This window comes from Aphis gossypii, chromosome 3 (genome assembly GCF_020184175.1).
Source record: "Aphis gossypii isolate Hap1 chromosome 3, ASM2018417v2, whole genome shotgun sequence".
NCBI classification, from domain to species: domain Eukaryota; kingdom Metazoa; phylum Arthropoda; class Insecta; order Hemiptera; family Aphididae; genus Aphis; species Aphis gossypii.
In genome coordinates, this window is record NC_065532.1 from 20,403,631 (window position 1) to 20,423,419 (window position 19,789).

Below are 19,789 nucleotides of genomic sequence, written 5' to 3' on the forward strand. Positions count from 1 at the left end.
TCCCCGTTTAATACGCTGGGAAATGCTGCTTGGCACGAAACGTTATATATAACGGTGAAAAAAAAATAATAGTTAGGGGAAAAAATAAAAATATAGGAGCCACGCGTACACTGTGCCTGTCCGGGTCGACAATATTAATATCAAAAATATCGCATTTGTCCCCTAACCCTAATATTATGTGTTTGTACAGCCGCGCAATATCATTATTGTGTTTGTCCCTAGTGTTTTATGCGTATATAAGTGTATATATAGTATAATATGTATATTATACGTTTCAAGGATAATATACAAGAATGGAATGGGAGGAGTTTAAGAGGGGAAATGTCCATTAAATTAATTAGGTACGTTTGGGGATAGTGGTTAAAAATATGTTATTATAAAGAAGGTTAAAGCTAAAAATGTAAAAATATGGTTTACATATTATACAGAAAACTCATATGTTTGCCTTTACCAATATGATTATTTATAAATATATTTTTGAAGAATTTATAAAGGTATACCTATTATACTTTGAGAACAGTGGATACAGTTATAATACCGCAACTGTGTTTTTTCCTTCCAAATATTAACTTAATAATTTAGAATAATGTATTACTATTTGAAACCATAGTAGTAACAAATATCCTAAAACAACTGTTTGATACTTAAAATATATTAATTTTTAATATTTATTGTATTAATAAAAATGTGCAGTGGTGGTTATGTCAATCAAAGCTCTGTTACAAACATAGAATATTCTATACTGCACTATTCATTTTTAATCTTGAATTTCTGAAAATTGTTATTATAAAATTTCAATTTTGTAAGCTTTTATTTTCTTGAAATGTGACTTAATTTCCCAAGAGTCTTGACTTTTAGACATTAAATGTTATAACTGAGACGTTAAATTAATAAGGAAACGTCTAGCTAACTGAAATTTTCATTTTGTTGTGTAAAACAAGACGTGTGAAACATAATTTTTTAAATATGAATAAATGATAACAGTAATAACTTAAATTTTTCAATGAGTTTTTTCATACTACAATTATATTTATTTTTTTTGTTTTAAATAAAACAATATACCTATAGAGAAAAACTACTATGAATTGTATACATATTTAATGATTGACACTATTTTTATTTCGCTACTACGCATGCTACTTATTTTAAAGCTATATTTAAAAATCAGAAAAATAAATCATTAAAATAATTTAAAAAAAAATAATATTATTGTAATCTATATATTTCTCTTATAGGTAGTATCGTTCTAAATTTTAAAAACAGATAAAATACAACACATGCTCTGTGAGCACATACCATATCACATTTAAATTACAAATATTATTGTATAAATCAATAAAAGTAGTAAGCTTAATAGTTTTTGAACATTTATTTGTCACTTAGCTTGTACTTATGTAAATCTGCGAGCACATATATTTTGTATTTTCTATATCCTACAGTCATTTATTCGATTTCATTATCCTGTGATTTATAAAGTGTTAGATTGTCAAGTGTTTAAGTTTGTCAGTAAAGTTTGAAGAGGTATATACGAATCGTCCCACAACAGGTGGATACAAAGTCATCCACCCCGGTGGGGTTTCGACTCGGAAACACTGAACACCGATAAAAAATATCCTGCAGAGTACCGCAAATAATGGATTTCAGAAGAGTATTTTTTGCTTACCCTTTCTAGATGGGTGGAGGCTATGTCACGGAATAAGAATGACCCAACAGCCATTTTTATTCGTGTTTTTTTTTCTCAGTTTGTTTCGAACTTTGGAAAGACGACGTTGTCGTCCGTAACTGTCTGTCATTTGTCTTTACGTTTCGGGATTGAGATCTCTGGTAAAAACCACTGTCGGGTATTCCTCCGCCTATATTCTCTCCGTCCCGCAGCCTTATATCATCCTATTTTTCCCCGCTGCGTCCCATTTTCTCGCTCTAACTCTCCCCACCTCTCACCCGGTACCGTAGTCTTATATACGCAACACATAACGTCAAACAGAAATAGTCGAGAATCGTTCATCCGCCCTCATCGCATTTCCCCGTGGTCGCTATCACGTCGCGAGTACCCATTGTGCGCTGGGCGGGGTACATAGTCATCGTAATCGGCGTAGATATTTCACTATATATATATATATATATATATAGACACACACACATATGTACGGAGAAAGCTTTCGTCAGCTCTAAAGCTTTTTCCGATCGATCGGTGTGCAATGTATACACTTTGTGTGAGCACGTGTGTGTAAATGGTGATAAATTAACCTAGCCGCCATTGCAGGCCATCGGTCGCCGTTGGAAACTGTCCAGCGATTTACGTCGAACCGTGGTAGGTTTTTATATTATATATATTGAATACGACTCTTGGATAAAAACGACACCAGGTTTGTCGTTGTATTATACTGGTGTAGTAATACGAGTTAGGTATTTATATAGGAGTGGTAGTGGAGGTGCGTATACGTATATATATGTATGTACATTGTTTTTATTTTAAACCGGTCGACCACCTTACTGATTTACGATATTGCCGATTGAAAAAAAAATGCAGAATTAAATGGACTTTTATTTTTTACAAACTGTTGTTACCGACAAGAAAAAACCCGTAAAAGTTAAATGTATTAATGTTTTTGTATGCTGATCGATTTGCACGTGAATATAATATTGTTGTATATTATTATATATGCGTTCCTACTGCAGAGGGGTCAAATGTTTGTAGCGGCTCTCGCCAAAGCCCTCGGGAATAATAACAATTATTGGTATAGTCAGTTTCGTAATAAAGTGTTGTCAGTGTCCACACGGGACGGATTTAAACCTCTGCTAAAATAATGGCAGTTTTTCAGAGCCGCGGATACAGATATGTAGCTCGTAGTATCGCTCGCCATCAGTTTTCACCGAAATATAAAATCAAAAATGCACCGAATGTTTAAAGGATTTACTGACGTGTCATCGGGATTATCATACATCGTATGAGTATGATATAAAAACATATTTTATAAATGATGATCGACCAAATTGTGTATGACTCAAATATCACACCGTACGGGGTTTAGTCGGCCGGTTATTCTAGTATTCTACCGATTTCGATTATTTCCAATGTATAAAATACTAGCTGACCCCGTGCGCTTCGTTGCCCGTTAAAAATGCCATTTCTGTAATATGATTCGAATTTTGATGAATTTGTTATTTAATATTCGGTTTAACGGTGTTTAAAACTAAGACATTTTCATTGACCATTTTGATTTTTAAAAAAATTTTGCAAGCACTACTTTAAAATACGAATTTTGTAAAATGCTTTCTTATTACACACTAAATTTGTGGTACGATTTTACGAATGTACTGTGTAAATTGCAAGCATCGATCAATCATTGTTCAAACTCTACGTTTGTCTGTCAGTGAGTTAGTCAATAATAATATTATAGTCATTATGCTTGGTGTTGTCCATGAGACTTATGATTATGCGAGCAGTATATTATCATGTAGGCAATCCACCCGTGGTGGATTGCGGACCCCGTGAGATGTATACGTAAGTTTATAATATTTAACCCTTAAGTTTCAAAATTATATCAATTTTTTTTACTACAGTGGATAAAATACAATAATGTGCCATCTCGTGGTTTTCATATTGTTATGTTAATCTATTGCTGTGATTTTGAGATTTACTGTGGACATTGACTAATTTCGCTAATTCTTATTTTTGTTATTATGGTTTTGAATGTTTTGACAAAATATAACAAAAGGTCTATAACTATTATATTCAGTCATAACCAATAGCGACCTAATATAGTTTATTTTCTTGCTGGACAGTGACGTCATTATATTACATATCATTACATATCATAAAATTTTATATAAGCACCTAATCCTGCGATCAATAGGAGCGAGTCATCAGTGAAAAATGTTACAAAAACGGGAAAAATAAATAATAATAATAAAAACTTGTTACTATGGTTATCGAAAATATTTTAAATAATTTTTATATTTTAAATATTTTGGCAATATTTGTCTAAATATAAATTAATTTTCCTTTTCATTTTGATAAATGGCTACGCATTTCAGAATATATCTAATGAATAAACAACGATTAACAACGAATAACCTTGCCATGTTGCCAAGTCTACGTAACAGGCCATTATTATTATTATTTATAACAATTGATAACTCCTTTGCTTATTAAGTTAGAGAATCGATCAAATACCATAAATCTTCTCCACAATTAGCTCTTCAATTTTAAAAAAAAAATCATAACAATCGGTTCAGTAGTTTCCGAGAACATAGACATCAAAGGCTTACATTGGTTTTCATTTTCACATTTATATAATAGAGATACATTTTAAATCATAAAAAAAATTATTTATATGTTATATATTAATTATTGAAAATAAATCCTATGGGCTATGACTAATATCACTGTTGATCAAATTTAATTCGTCCTTTATTCGTGTGATATTATACTATTCATTATATTTCGACAATCGGCATATTTTCAAATGACGAAATAATTTAGAACTCGTACCTATGCAAAATCGTACAATTTATAGTAGTATAATACTTTGTCGATCAATCGCAGCGTGCCGGCGTTTATTTTTTTTTTCATAGCGCATACGTACGAGCTATTCTCTGCGAACGCCACTGCGTCCCATTAAAACGTTTAATGCCATTCGATTCACGTATGATGTTGTGATATAAGAAGTTTAATCCGGAAAAACATACTATATAATCGGATCAAGAATAGCTTGTATAGTACAGCAATGTGCATAAAATATTCTTTGTAGATTCATTTAAAATGGTTATTTTATTATATTTATTCAGAATCTAGAAAAAAAACCAAATCCCTGCCCGTTGTAAAATATATATCGAATAAAATATCGCTTATTCCACCGAAGAAATCATTGATATTACCTGTACATATATGTATTTATTTACAAGTCATATTCTTCGGTCTCGTGTACTTCATTTTTCCCGCGATGGAAAGATAAACAACAATATATGAAATAAAGACAAACATCGTAATATTAAAGAAAATCTGTTTTATATAAACATCCACACTTATATGTATGTCGATCCATATAATATAATATTATGTTGGTTCATATAACAAATAAAATAAGGGAAATAATAGAATTTCAATAATATAACTTATATTAATACAAATAACATGTATACTTTATTTACATATTATATTTTATAGAGTTATTATAATATGTATTATAGTATTATACTATTATACAGCCATAGGCTTATAGTAAATAAATACATAGAGCTATTTTAAAAGATATCTATTTGAATGTTTAATATGAATCTATAAGCTTATAGAAGATACTTCAAGTTGTCATTTTTAACACCAAACGCAAAATATAGTACTTGATATGAAACAATTTAAATATTGGAAATAAATTCCTCACATTTTTCAATATGTAGTATGTATTTAATTTTAAAATATTCTCATTCTCATAATGTGAGCAAAAAATATTTTCTTACTGTATAAAAGTATATTATTGCTGTATTTGTAGTTATGCATATGTACCTATATGGCTATATAATGGTATTTAATATTATATTTTATAATATAGTTTTAAAAGTAATATAGTTATATTATATATTTTATCAAGTGACTATTGGAATTTATTTTATAGAGATTAGAGTTGATGAATACTATAAATTCAAACAACCAACAGGTGTCAACTATACAACTTGATTTGCATAAATTATTTAAGATGTTTCAATGATTCGTACCTAAATCTTTGAACAAATACGTTATTTAATTATAGTTCTGTTTTATAAAGATTTTTTTTTTAATGCTATAATATAGTAAATCTACCTAGACAAATTAAAATTATAGTTGTCTAATGTCTATATTATATTTTAGATACTAAGTAAAATAGTGTTTGATTAATGTTATTACAATAATATTTTTTTTTCAAGTCTTGTCTGTTTTCATTTTCCTTAATAAAAATCTAAACATTTAAAGAGACTATACATATATCATAAGTTTTTGAAATTGTATTTGGTCTGTAATTTAAAAAATAATCTTTTAAATTTTTAGTTAATTTCTAAAACGTGTAGGTACCTAGCTATAACATCATAATCTGAAAAATTAACACATAACGTTTACCATAATATTAAACTCTATTGTTTATCTGTAATAAGTACTTTAAAATCTTCCCAAAATTAAAAATTTATTTCTAAAATATTTTAATTTCGTAAATCAAAATTGTTCTTTACATTACGATTACTTTTAAAATCGTATGATATTATTTGTTTAGATTTATTTTAAATGCATTTTGTAGAACACTAATTTGTGTAAACTCGCAACATTCATTTTAGTTATTACTTATTGTTAAATATTAGGTATACTCAATAAATTTCTTTAAATAAAAGTAATCATATTATGTCATCTTGGTAATTGTTTTTTTGATTGTAGTGTTAATGTAAAATTGTCAAAGACTATTTAAAAATTAATTTAATAATAAATAATAAAACAATTATTTTTTTTTTTTTTTTAATTATTATAGTTGTTTAATACGTGTTGTCAATATCTATATTATTTAATCTTAAAAATCATAAAATGTTTCCACTATTTATTTTACCATTTGTTGCACCGAACAAGCTTCTATAATATGTTAACTGTAAAGCAATAATATGCATAATATATTATATATCATGATAGTGTTTTGTTGTAGAACATAAATTGAAAGCTTTTCTTGGTATCAAAATATTTTTACATTTGAATAACTCTTAAATCGATCCACTGTGTTATTAATAAAAATACGTGACATTTTTGTAGAATATAAATGTGTTGATTTCATTTCAGAATGCTCTACAGTTATTTATCATTTTACGAGTAACTTTTTTTTCCCCGAACAATTTTAATTTTATAAACTTTTAGTTGTCATCATAAACAAACATAATGGTCCACATAATATACTCGTATCCCTGACTGTTTCGTATGAAAATCCTTGTATGTTTTGGATCGTATTCGAAATTAAATTCAAATAGTTTTCTAAATTGTTGCGATCCCCTTTACAACTGTGTACGTTGTGTCCCATGTGTTAAAAGCATATTATAGGTTTTCATTAAAAGGTCTTGGTCGCGTGTAAACGGTGGACGGTCCTCGTATAGAGTAAATTTCGGCGACATCGACAGGTGTATACGAAGCTGCAACGGATAGTCGGGGAGTAGATGTTTTATGGGCCCCAGGCGAGTCATTCCATGGCGACGCCCTTGGAAAAACGTCTATCCCCCAGAAACCGACAGGCCACGTCTTACAAGGGATCTGCCGACCGTTCATTAATTCTTAATTAAGTACCGCAATACCGACGGGGAAAAAAGTAGTTTTAGTCATAAAAGGAAGAACGGGGAGAACCAAATTTGTTCGCGCACAGTTACCAGCTACAGCCGCTGACGGTCTGGCAATAATGGTGCCGGGAATTCAATTTAGCCTAATATTGTTTTACTTATCAAGAATTATTACTTTTTTTTTTAAACAGTGGAATTTTTAATCACTTTTGTATGAGACAAGAGCTGAATAAGTTAAATGAATGTATAAATGTATATTGATTTTTTTTTTCGTTGCAGGGAAGAAGACTGCAGAAGGTGTTTGGTGATCACGGAAAAACACCAGAACGTGATACAGTACAAAGAAAGTGAGTTTTAGCATAAAATATTTTTGTCTTTAAAATTAATTTGTTCCAAAATCGATTTATTTTCTAACTGAATTTAAGTTGTTCAACAATAGTATAGGGTAGAGGACAGTGCAAAAAAAACTCATTTAACCGACAAACAATTAGTTTTCAGTTTAACTTTTTAATTAACATTTTCGTCCTTTCCGCAGTATGCGATGCTGCTTCCCCTTATATCACTATTATATATATACACACACGCATATATGCTTACTCATTTTTTTTAAGTACGTTTAATTATATATTCCAAATCTATAATGTTTAGAATTTAGATTGATTTTTCTTTATTTCTTTTTATTTTAAAACACTTGCACTATTTTATTGGAAAATATAGTTGAAGTCACAGTTAATAAATATTATCCATTTAATATAGTGCTAAGTGTAACTAATGTGTAGCTTCTTAATCTCGCATTCAAATTGTTTATTATTTTTATCTCACATATACTGATTGTGGTAAATGATATAGTTTGTATATTACTTGTAAAAATTTTAAAGATACTATATACATACAACTATTATCGACCAAAGATGAGCTAAAAATTAGCGTAGTCAATTACTACATATGTGTATGAGATGTTGTTCCTATGACCCAGGGAAGACACGTAGAACATTTATTTTGGTACAACTACATACATTTGAAATATTATTCTTTTATCTAATGTATCATACCTATGTTACTCTAAACCAATGATGCTCAAATTTTTTTCTTCGGCAGGCCACTGTGGTAAACAATTTTCTTCAAGCAGGCCACCAAATATAAAAGTACTATTAGTATGAATAATATCAATCTTAATCTAATAATATTATTTTGTTACACATAATACATAATACTGTTCAATATATAATAATAATAATAGGTAGATATATATTAAACTTGTTTTCATATATTTTAATAACTAATGAAAAAATTACATATTTTAGATACATATTAGGAATAGTTTGATCTGAACGCTATTTTAAGTGCACGATTGATATAGATATTAAATCGTATAAAATGTTTAATATTGATAAAATGTCCGTCAGAAAAAATCGCTAATACAATAAGATAAAAAAAAAGTTTTTTTTAAAAAAATTTGTAACGGGCCACTTTTATACCTTCGTGGACCACGGGTTAGGCACCACTGCTCTAAACCTAAAACCTTAAAACATATAAGTATTTAAAATCAGATGAATCATTTTTAATAACTCTGTGTAGCTAACATAAAAAGCTAGTAATTATAATTAACTCAATTCGATGCATAAGCTAACTTGCAATGAATCAAGTATTTAATTACTAATTTATACAATTACTTTAATTTTATTATAAATAGAATATTGCAATTCAATTTATCTTAATTCCTGTGTAAATATAATATTAGTGTTCGATTCATTTGATGTAATTAATATCAAAAGGAAATATACATAACATTAGATATTGAGTTCATTTTAGTAATATTTTGAGACGTACATATTTTAAATATTAATACATGATTTCCTATACATAATTATAACACCTATTATTAGATATTTGAATAAATCAATATTTTTGTATTAATTGAAGAAACATTTTTCTTGTATAGTATTTATTTGTTCATAGATGTACAAACTATTACTATAGTTTACATTTTTTGTTAACTAATATTTTACTAATTTATCATTAAAAAAAGATTTTTTCCTATATATATAATATAATCATTGTTCACAAAAGAAGTGTAGCCAAAAGTACATAAAGTTTAATGTAGGTTCAGGAGGGAAAAAAATATATATTTTTTATCTAAAAACGTGATCGGTTTTTCCTAACATTCTTACGGACATCTGAAAATTCGCGTGAAACCAGAAAATCTCTTAAAACCTTAAATTCCCTGAAGTACCTCGTAAAAAAATCGACGTATTTTGTAAACCTTGGACAACGTATGATATTACTCGTTTGAAACGAAAAATATTGACTAAAATTCGTATATATAAACACATTATTTTGTTTCTGGTTCATGCATATTGCATATCTCGTCCTCTTGTTTTTTACCACTTTATTTCTCTACTTGAACCATTATTCTAAATTATTGTTTTATGGTTGGGAGCTTAATAGCCTGGCAGCCGTAATACGTTTACAGTGAAATAGTTTTATTTAACGGCAGAGTCGAAAGGGTTGTTAAATTAAGTCACCTCAAACCCAATACCTATCATCCGTGTCATATTTTTGAATTAAATACACGTGTTTAAAATCTGATAGAAAAATCCTGTAGTAACTTAATACACGCACAAACGCACGCATAAAGCATACATAGTTGGTGCACCTTTCAGCAGCATAGAAATTGCAGAGTTTGGCTGTTAAATCGGCTTAGGGCCCCCCAGGGCCTTACTTACACGTCTCTCCGCCTCATCTCGCTGCCAAGTCTTTCCCCGTCTTTAATAGCTTCTGCACAACAATCCTCGGGACTCCATTAACTAATAGCCTATCCCACTGGACCACCATCATAGTTGCCCGTAGCAACATGACAATGACAACGTTAATTCTATATATGTGGTCCAATCTAACAAAAAATAAAACTTATTGACGAAAAAGTTATTTCACATTTCTGTACCAGTCACCTGTGCTGTATGAAAATATATTCAAAAACGTAAAATAACAGAAAAAAAATTTCCTGTATACAAAAACATTCAATACCGACAATCTGTCATGATAAGAAATGACACTGTTAAATAGGGTTTTCCACTTGAATACGTTACAGTGAATAGCCAAGTATAATGCAAAAATCTTGCGTAAAAAAATATTTTTCTTTTCTTTTTTGTTGTTCAATTCCTTGTGATTTCCAACAATTCAACTGTCTTGAATTTATGATAAGTCAAACATAAATGTGTTTTTTTTCTACCGAATGTGTAAAATATTTATTGATTATGGACCTATATAAATTATAGTACATATAATATGATAATAATCTAAGGAATATTATTAGGTATAATTTTATAAAAAATATATTTATTAATACATTTTTGATATTACTTATCTTGTTTGTATTTGTCAATACTCTAAACATCGTCCCGTTCGTTTTCTTATAATAAATAACTATTACACATCTTGTCTTCTTGTATATATACTACCATAAACAAAGTTCCTTTCTGATAAAACTTTTAACATCTGCAAATCTAAAAGTTAGCAACCTTAAAGTTTGGAAATTTGCAATGTACTACATAGGTTTCTCTGAAGTTAATCACTATACAAGCTGGTTGAACTTTAGGTAAAAACTACTACTTTATAAGTGTACCTACTCATACATATTTCTACGTTTAGAAATTAAACTTTTAGATTTAATGAAACTATACTAACCTTTCCTGGAGACTGACTTCAACAAACAAATTCGTCGTAATAAAATATAATGTTTTTAATTCTACTTCGTAAAATTATCTGTATTTAACTGACAAAACAAGACTATACCTTCAAACTCATGATTTGCAATAATGAGTTCTATTTCAAATATTAAACTGTATATTGTATTTTTTAAATATCATATAATTTTTACATCACTTTAACTGTAGTTTTTTTATTATGAAAATAAAATATCGAAGTACTAATCTAAAATAATATAATAATATACTTATTTAACTAATTCTTAAAATTCCGAATATTTAATTTTTTCGTAGACAGAGATGTCGATTTGTAATCCACACAAATTTGTGTGCATTGATCGTTGCTTAATTAATTTCTTTCAAGCTCTGATGAAATTCGAAAATTTATTAAAATTTATATCATAGTTAAACTCGTATCTGTTATGTCCGTGCTGTATGTTATTGTATCGATTAAGCTTATTGTACAAATTGTAAAAGATTGCTAAGTAAAGAATTAAGTAAAAAAATATATTTTTAGTAGATAGTTTTAAGTTAAAATTTAGATGAAATTGCATATTTAAATGATTTATATTTTAGTTAATTTTCTATTTAATTAGAATTCATAAATATTTTTTGTATTTTAAATTTGTGCATACATATGTACCTAATATGTATATACCGAAAATACCTAACATGACTTTTCCATAGTATTGAGATTTGTATACGTATAACGTATTGCCTATTTATACCATAATATATTAATATTTTTTACTATAATAATTAAATAATAATTATATACAATAAAATTAATTTAATAAAATTTGTTCAAAAAAAAAAAATTCAACATATTATATTACTTATAGTAAAATCAATTACTTTAATAGCAATTTGATATATCATATAGTAATTTCTTAGTAATATAGGCTGACAAACCGTCTTTTATCTAAATCTTATTTTGTGCTTAATGGCTAATCATTGAATATAAATTTAACACATGCAACGCATTATATCAACAGACTTAATGATGATGTATGCTAAACATTATGGTACAGTACAGTTGAACAGTTACCTTTTTCCTTTTTTTAGATTAATTGTATTTGAATAATTATTTTGTATACAATAACTGAATTAACATAAGTAAATAACAATAATAGATAGCCATTGTTTTAAATTACGTAATGTAACAATTTAAGTTGTTATTTCACACGGATAACCGGTACCGGATAATGTAGAATCTAACTTGATTATTTCTAAAAAATATGTGTTATACTAAAATATGCTGTATTATACTATTACAATATTCCATTTATATTTAAACATCATGATTGATTTTACTGCGGCTAAAGTTGCGTATTTGTGAATTTTATGAATTCGATAATAATATATGGTGATTACAACAAAATATGTTTATTTTATTTTGAGTTTCGATTATTACACGCTATCAGCTACAAAAAAATTGTGCTGATATTAACGAATATCATAATTTTTGTTTTATTGTATTATTTTAAACACGCTTTTACATGTGCATGCTGTACATGACATTGGATATTTTCAACTGAAACATGTTATAATAATATTAATACGGTAAAAACAAAAATGATTTTCGATTAAAACTTGTGTGCGTATCTCTCTATTAATTTGTTTATTATTATGAATTATGACGTGATTATTATTAAATTGACGTGCACAATGATAGCATAATACGTTTAGTTTAATACGGCGTTGATGGCATCGGTATATGTATTATACATTATTATCAGAAGGCATTCTCCTGTCAGACAGACTATGATAAACAATAACGACAACCCATCCCACTATGGCTGGTACCGAATTGGTTCCCGAGCTCCAACCCCACATGCCGAATTGGTTCCCGTTTGAAAAAGGTATTTTATTAATTTGAGCCGAATTGGTTCCCGAGCTCCAACCCCACATGCCGAATTGGTTCCCGCTTGAAAAAAGTATTTTATTAATTTGAAACGAATTGATTTCCGTTTAATTACACACATTTTCCTTCTCAATTTTACAGGCTTAGGACTGTCAACTTAAAAGTAGGCTTGGTTAAAAATGTGCGTTAATGTGTGTTATAAAAAAAATGATATAATATATACAATTTTAAATCGTTGATTTGGAAGTCAATTATAGTAAAAATAAAAATAATAAAATATAAATAAATAGGTACAATTATTTAAAAGCGTTGATTTGCAAATTTGAAGCAAACTTTCTTTAAATATTCAATTCGCGTAATTTTCTCATTAATATAATCTGCCATACAATTTTCCAAGTACTTGTTGTTTTTTTGTTGTTTGCTAGTTAGTTTTCTAGTATTATTACTTCGAAATTTTATGTAATTTAATGTTTGAATGCTATTTAAAGTTTCCATAAAATAAAATATATTAGGATGAGCACTTGTAAATTCTTTATTCAGCTTTGAATGGAACGATTCGCAACAATTTGTAGTCCTATCGATATTTTTGTCAAATCTAGCCCAAATTTTCGGTGGAAAGATACTGTCTGACATTATATATGTATCATGGACGTAGTCAAAGAACTGATCCAATTTTGGGCAGTAAGGTTTTATGGCCATCAAATCATTATAAAAACAGTCTTCGACGTCTTCGGGTGATAATAAGGGCAGTCCAAAAAATAGTTTCAGAAGTTGCCCCATTTCTGAAGTATTATCTTTAAATTCATTGGAGAGACCCAACTGTTGAATTTTTCTCCACCATGACTGACATAAATGGAATCTGCAACCTCTAACTGTAACTTGCTGTAGCTGTGAAGTAATGGCACTATGGATAGCTGTTTCAAAATCAACGAAAACCGTGCCAACTGATAGATAATTTGAGACCTTATTTAATGCAAGTCTGTAAGTTTCCGTAGTCTTGTTAGGGAGTAGGCTGAATACGACAGGAACATAGCTATTTTGTACCTTGATAAAAATAGAAAATAATTGGTAAAATTGCTTAGGACAGCTTTTGAATGTTCCATCGACAAATAATGTAGTGGCTTTCTTGAGCTGTTCCAAGTTCTGCGTGCACGTAAATGTAATTATATTGTTGACACAATCGTTGTCATAAATAAAGTTTTCTCCGAGATTAGTTATTAACGAATATTCACTGACACTTTTATGCAGTTCTTCAAGATTAGAAGGTAATTTGGGGATTGTTCTTAATTTAGCAGCATTCAAATTTTTACGGATTCTGTTAATATCATTTTGAAGTAGTGAGTCACTATGACTGTTTGTAGCTATCTCCTTGCGTATAATTTTAGATGGTCGCTCTGTAATAAGTTCGTCACATTTTCTTTTTAGTGAATTTGTCAATTGTTGTCGCACAAGTGTACCATTGCCTTCTCTTTCGTGGTTATGTGTTAATACTTCTTCACATAAACAATCTCCGTTCAACTTAACGTATGCTTTACATTTTCGTTTTGTACATATCCACCTCTGTATGTTATCTGCTAGGTTTTTTTGGAATCCAAACTTGTAATTGTCAATAATCAACAACTTAGTTCCCTTTTCACTAAACATAAACTCCATAATTACGAAAAATTAAAATTTAAAAATAAAATATGAAATATAATTTACAAATTTATACGATGTGTTCGAGACTTATACGATTCGGAACTGTACGGTGCTCACTGTTCACTAACATTATTGTCATTTGCACATAGGATAATATAGAAGATATACCATACAGCGATAAAAGTATATATTATATCTCAATCGTTATCTTAATTGATCGGGGTATCACCGATAATTTGCTAAACTGCCAATGTATAAATATTAAAGATATTGCCATCTTATTGTATATTATACTATAGAGTATAGACTATAGAATATTGTCATGAAAGCACATTTATATTTTGTACCAATTATAAAAATTAAAAATTACCTGTACGCAAACGGGAACCAATTCGGCTCAAATTAATAAAATACCTTTTTCAAACGGGAACCAATTCGGCCAAATGGGAACCAATTCGGTTACTCCCCCCACTATACCGCCAAATCGTGACTGCATTTGCATTTAGGCATTTTTTGAAACAATTTAGCGTTGTCCACACACTTGACACATGTGAATATTCATGAACTCTTACCGCCCTTTATATTTTATGATCAATGGCCTAAGTGATTTTGAAAACTATCTACTCAGCTATGTCCAACGTATGATGATTATAATACATAATATATATATATATGTGTCATAGTATTCGTCCTGACGCATTGGTCTCTCGTCCTGCATAATAAAGCAGCGCATCCATCTGTATCAATTTAAACTCAGTTACTCTTCTTCGAACTATTGAAGTGTATTTTAAATTTGAATAAAATTGAGCTTATTGTTTTGAATATAAAAAAAAAGTATGGAATCCAAGTATATTAAGACCATATTATATGTATGTGTGTGTGGGGATTATACTCATATTCTCATATTATTATTTTTTTTTCGAAAAATATTTTTTAATTTCTGCAGCAGGTATTGCAGTTTTTTTTTTGCTTGCATATAAATAAAATAATGCTACCAACTATATACGTATAGCTTGGAAGTAAATTAACAACATATATGACTTTCATCTAACCTATGAATTTTTAATTTTATTATTTCAGTAAAGAATTCTGTAAGTTCTTTCCCCTTATTTTTACGTCTCGGGAGACGTTTTCATCTAAAAACTTCCTCTCTACCTTCCGGTTGTTAATGGAAAATCCGCCCAAGCATAAGGAATAGTAATTACCGTATAATAGCCATAAAGGGGGAAAAAAGTAGCGTCCACTTGTGAATTATTTATTTATATGAATCTTTTTTTCGCTAACTCTTATGGTTTATTATTATTATTCGATAATGCGTATGTCCATCTGCATCATTCAGGCGTAGTATTTAATATTTTTTTTATTTCGTGTTTTGATATTATTTTAATAATACCATACTTGACAATGAAAATTGTACCGAATGTCATTATATTCAAGTGTAATTTAATATGAAAAATATACCTGATTATTCTCCGTCGCTTTTTAGTATAATATATAAATAATATCGTGTTTCTATTTTATCAAGTACTGTGAGCGGGTGAATTAATGTCGCTACAACAACAAAAAATAGAGTTTTTCAGAAAATGTTTGGAAACAAAATAAAATAAATTACACAATGACCTTTGCAACATTTAAACGGCCCCGATGGTGTATAATTATTAATACTATAATGGCATATCGGTGTTCTTATAGTAATGGCCTACGGTGAATGATATGTAAAACGTAATATTAAATAAAATAACTACAGAACGGTCAGGTGACTAATTTAGCCCTCGGTTCAAAACACATCTATTAAATATAACCATGGCATGTACCATTGCGATCGTGTCGTTTTGATGATAACTGTGAATTATAATAATAATATAACTAATAATTTATTATAAATGGAATCAAGGGGCGTGCACAGCGTGTAGTGCTTGACGCATGACAAAATGGAAAATATATTGATCATTTCGTACCAATCAGAGAATACATGCCGAGTCGAATTTTGACGTGTACCCTAAAAATGAGATAAAAAAAAAGCTCACACTAAATAAATAATTATAAGTATAAAAAAAATAGCATTGTTAAAAAAACCTAAAAGTGTTTATGTCCATTGCTAATGGATGATTGTAATACGATACTGGTTTTCTTCTATCTATCCATTTATTTTACTCATCCGGAAAACATTGCGCGTGAAATGCAATTGTACAACGACAATCCAATATACTTAAACTAAAACCATCGCCTGCAACGTTAATCTCTTCGGTTTTTATTAGGTATTTCAACTGATGAAACTGTATTTATTTCTACGTAGCCGTTCGTTTTATTTACTATTATACTTTTTAAACAGCTAAATGATGGTATGAACAATAAATTATAATATATATATATATATATATATATACATAGTACGTTCATTTTAAAGATTACCAATTAATGTTTTTCATTAATAATGCATTTCAAATTACGATTACCAATATTTATATTTTTGTGGACTTACCATTTTTTAAATTATTAATATATTTTTGCATTTTAATATTTTTTTTTTTTTTTTGTTTCAGAAAATGTATATATATATAGTATGTGTATATAAAGTAATTTAGTAATTTACAACCTTGTTCATCTTATATTTAAGGTTCGACAAATAAAATAAACTATTGGTAGTAGGTACATTCTTAATACATTTTTATCGTTGGAAATATTTCATTTGTATATGCCAAAATAATATTATTCATATTAAACTAATTTATAATATCCACTAAACCAACATCTTTCAAGTATTCATTTTACAAAGGTAGGTAATGTAAATAAAATATAATTTATAAAATATAATCTTTCGCTCGAAATCATAAAAAAAATATTTATTTATGAATTATAAATTATAATATTTTTATTATGGCATTTCAATTTTGAAATGCATTTTATAAAGTTACACTCGCAAAGAAAATGTCGCGTTTATATGACAATTATTACCGCAAAATATTTTATACGCATGTTGTTAATATAATGTATGCGTAAAATATGCGAAATTATAATGTATTTATTCATCCATGGGAATCGTTTAATAAAAAAAACTTGATGATTACAAATCGTAATAATATTTAAAAAAATTTAAATCGTTATTCTTATATAATTAATAATACGACATATTATGTCATATTCTTTATTAATATAAGTAAATCATATTATTTCTATTTTACATTTTTATTGTAATTACAATTTTTGAATAATAGTATAGTGAAACCTGTGTAATATGGTAACGGTTAATATCAGATGTTTTTTTTCTGTTTTAGATAGGTTTCTTTTTAATACAAGTAAAAAAAAAACAATAGTAAATTTTATTCATACATAATTATATATACTCTTCCAAAATTCTTCCTATGATTTTTTACTTTTGTTTTATTTATAGTTTTCTTTTCTACTAAATTGTTCAAATTAAGAATTGATTTCATAAGTTATATTTGTATTAAAATTTATCTATATATCATTTATCACATAGTCGGTCAATAAGCGGAAAATAACGTGCTAAATGGCAGTTAAAAGATAACGGAGCTTTACATTATTTTGCAGTCATGTATTTTTTTATTTTATATTCACAAATAACGCTATGGACGTTTATATAGGATTATATAATATTTATTGTGCTTTAAAACAATTTTTTATCTTTGTGAATATATTTTTTTAATTTTCTTAAACAGCCTTCGGAAAAAAAAAACCTGTATAAAATATAAGTTTAAGAATTTGTGGAATTCTGACTTAAAGCGACTTACAATTACAACGACGGTCACCAAACTTTTACGCTTTACTTGAGTGATGTTTAATGTAACACGCATGGTTTTCCTCCATACATCTAGCGTTCTACCCAAGCAAAGTTGTCTGAAGTGTGTTTACTCCCTCTCTCACTCTCCCATCAAATTTTTACGTCTGTTTGGTTGGTTATGTGGAGCGGTCGAAAACTTTTTTCTCTCGGCCTCTCCCATAGCCTCTCGGAACATCACACCCCCTAGGGTCCGCGTTGTCAATTCGTGTCATGTGTGTGGCAAATTTCATTTTCAGTAAGAAAGAAAAAACTCCCCCTCACACCATTTCACCATGAGCTATTCCAACACTTGCCATACCCCTACCCTAATTGTGTTCTAGTAATCACTGAAATTCAGAAAGCGCCTTGAAATTTTCGCTTGCTCTTAAAACGCACCTTATACACTATATAATTTATATATTTACTATAATGCATGTATATATTGTGGTATACGAACGCACAATAGCAGTAATCAGAGGCTTTTCGTACTTAATATTGTTAGGTATTATTTTTTCCGACCTCATCGTGACCAGCATGAAAATCTAACTGTTAAATTATTTGCCTACTTAGTAAAATACTATAAATGGATGTGTATATAATACATTTTAACCATAGAAAATGCATCCGACCAATGTATATCATTGTAGTAGATAGCAAATTACACATATCTACAAAAATAATCAGATAGAGTTCAAACTTGTACTCAGGGCAGGAAATGCAAGTACGCACTATAATCGATTATACAATTTTTGGTCTATAAGTTAAACACTTTTTTTATGAATTCATACATTAGATAGAAACATTAACTTTACGAATGTAATTGTTTTTATAATTAATTGTATTATTGTTATATTGTGTAGATAGCTATAATTCCTACTTCACAATACATTTGACAAATTGTTTTTAAATTCTTTAGCATTAACAACAAAAACCCTTACGATTGAATAGATATTTCGCAACTCAAAATATCATTGTTTTAATGCCTGTAAATAGAAAAATACTAGTGTACACACTAACAACAATATATACTTGCTTTTACACTTTTGGATCGGTCCTAGTGTAATTTACCTTAAACCCTGTTATTACTACGCAGTCAAGTTATTATATTCGCGTATATACATTATTCATAATTATATTATCGTATATTAAATTCGTAAATGCATTTATTATAATCTTAAACTGTACGAAAATTCACGTCAATTGTTTCTGCGACACATTCGGCTGAATGGCACTCCCCATAGTATATACCCACTACATATCTACGCAATGCACGGCTCCTCCTAAACATATACATTTTATAAGACGCACGCGCACAGCCCTGTAGAGACTAAAACCCTATCGTCGCGCGTTAATAATTTAGCTCGTATGCGCGCGTACTGCACACAACGAGGAAATGAATACGAAACGGGCTGATCCCGGAATCGCGTTTCCACCCAACACACACGCACCGTATATAATGATATTGGTTCCGTGTCCCGAGACGTTTAACGGAAGTGCTTCGGGTCGCCCGACTCGCAATAT

The 19,789-nt window shown here is 28.8% G+C and overlaps 1 protein-coding gene across 2 annotated transcripts in view; it reads left to right on the plus strand.

Annotated features, from left to right (window-relative positions):
• Window positions 1–19,789, plus strand: part of LOC114119884 (uncharacterized) — a 141,108-nt gene that overhangs the window by 70,973 nt on the left and 50,346 nt on the right. For both annotated transcript variants that reach the window (XM_027981610.2, XM_027981609.2), the window contains exon 4: window positions 7,558–7,625. In XM_027981610.2, the coding sequence (XP_027837411.1) occupies window positions 7,558–7,625 (68 nt within the window). The remainder of the gene's footprint in view (window positions 1–7,557; window positions 7,626–19,789) is intronic.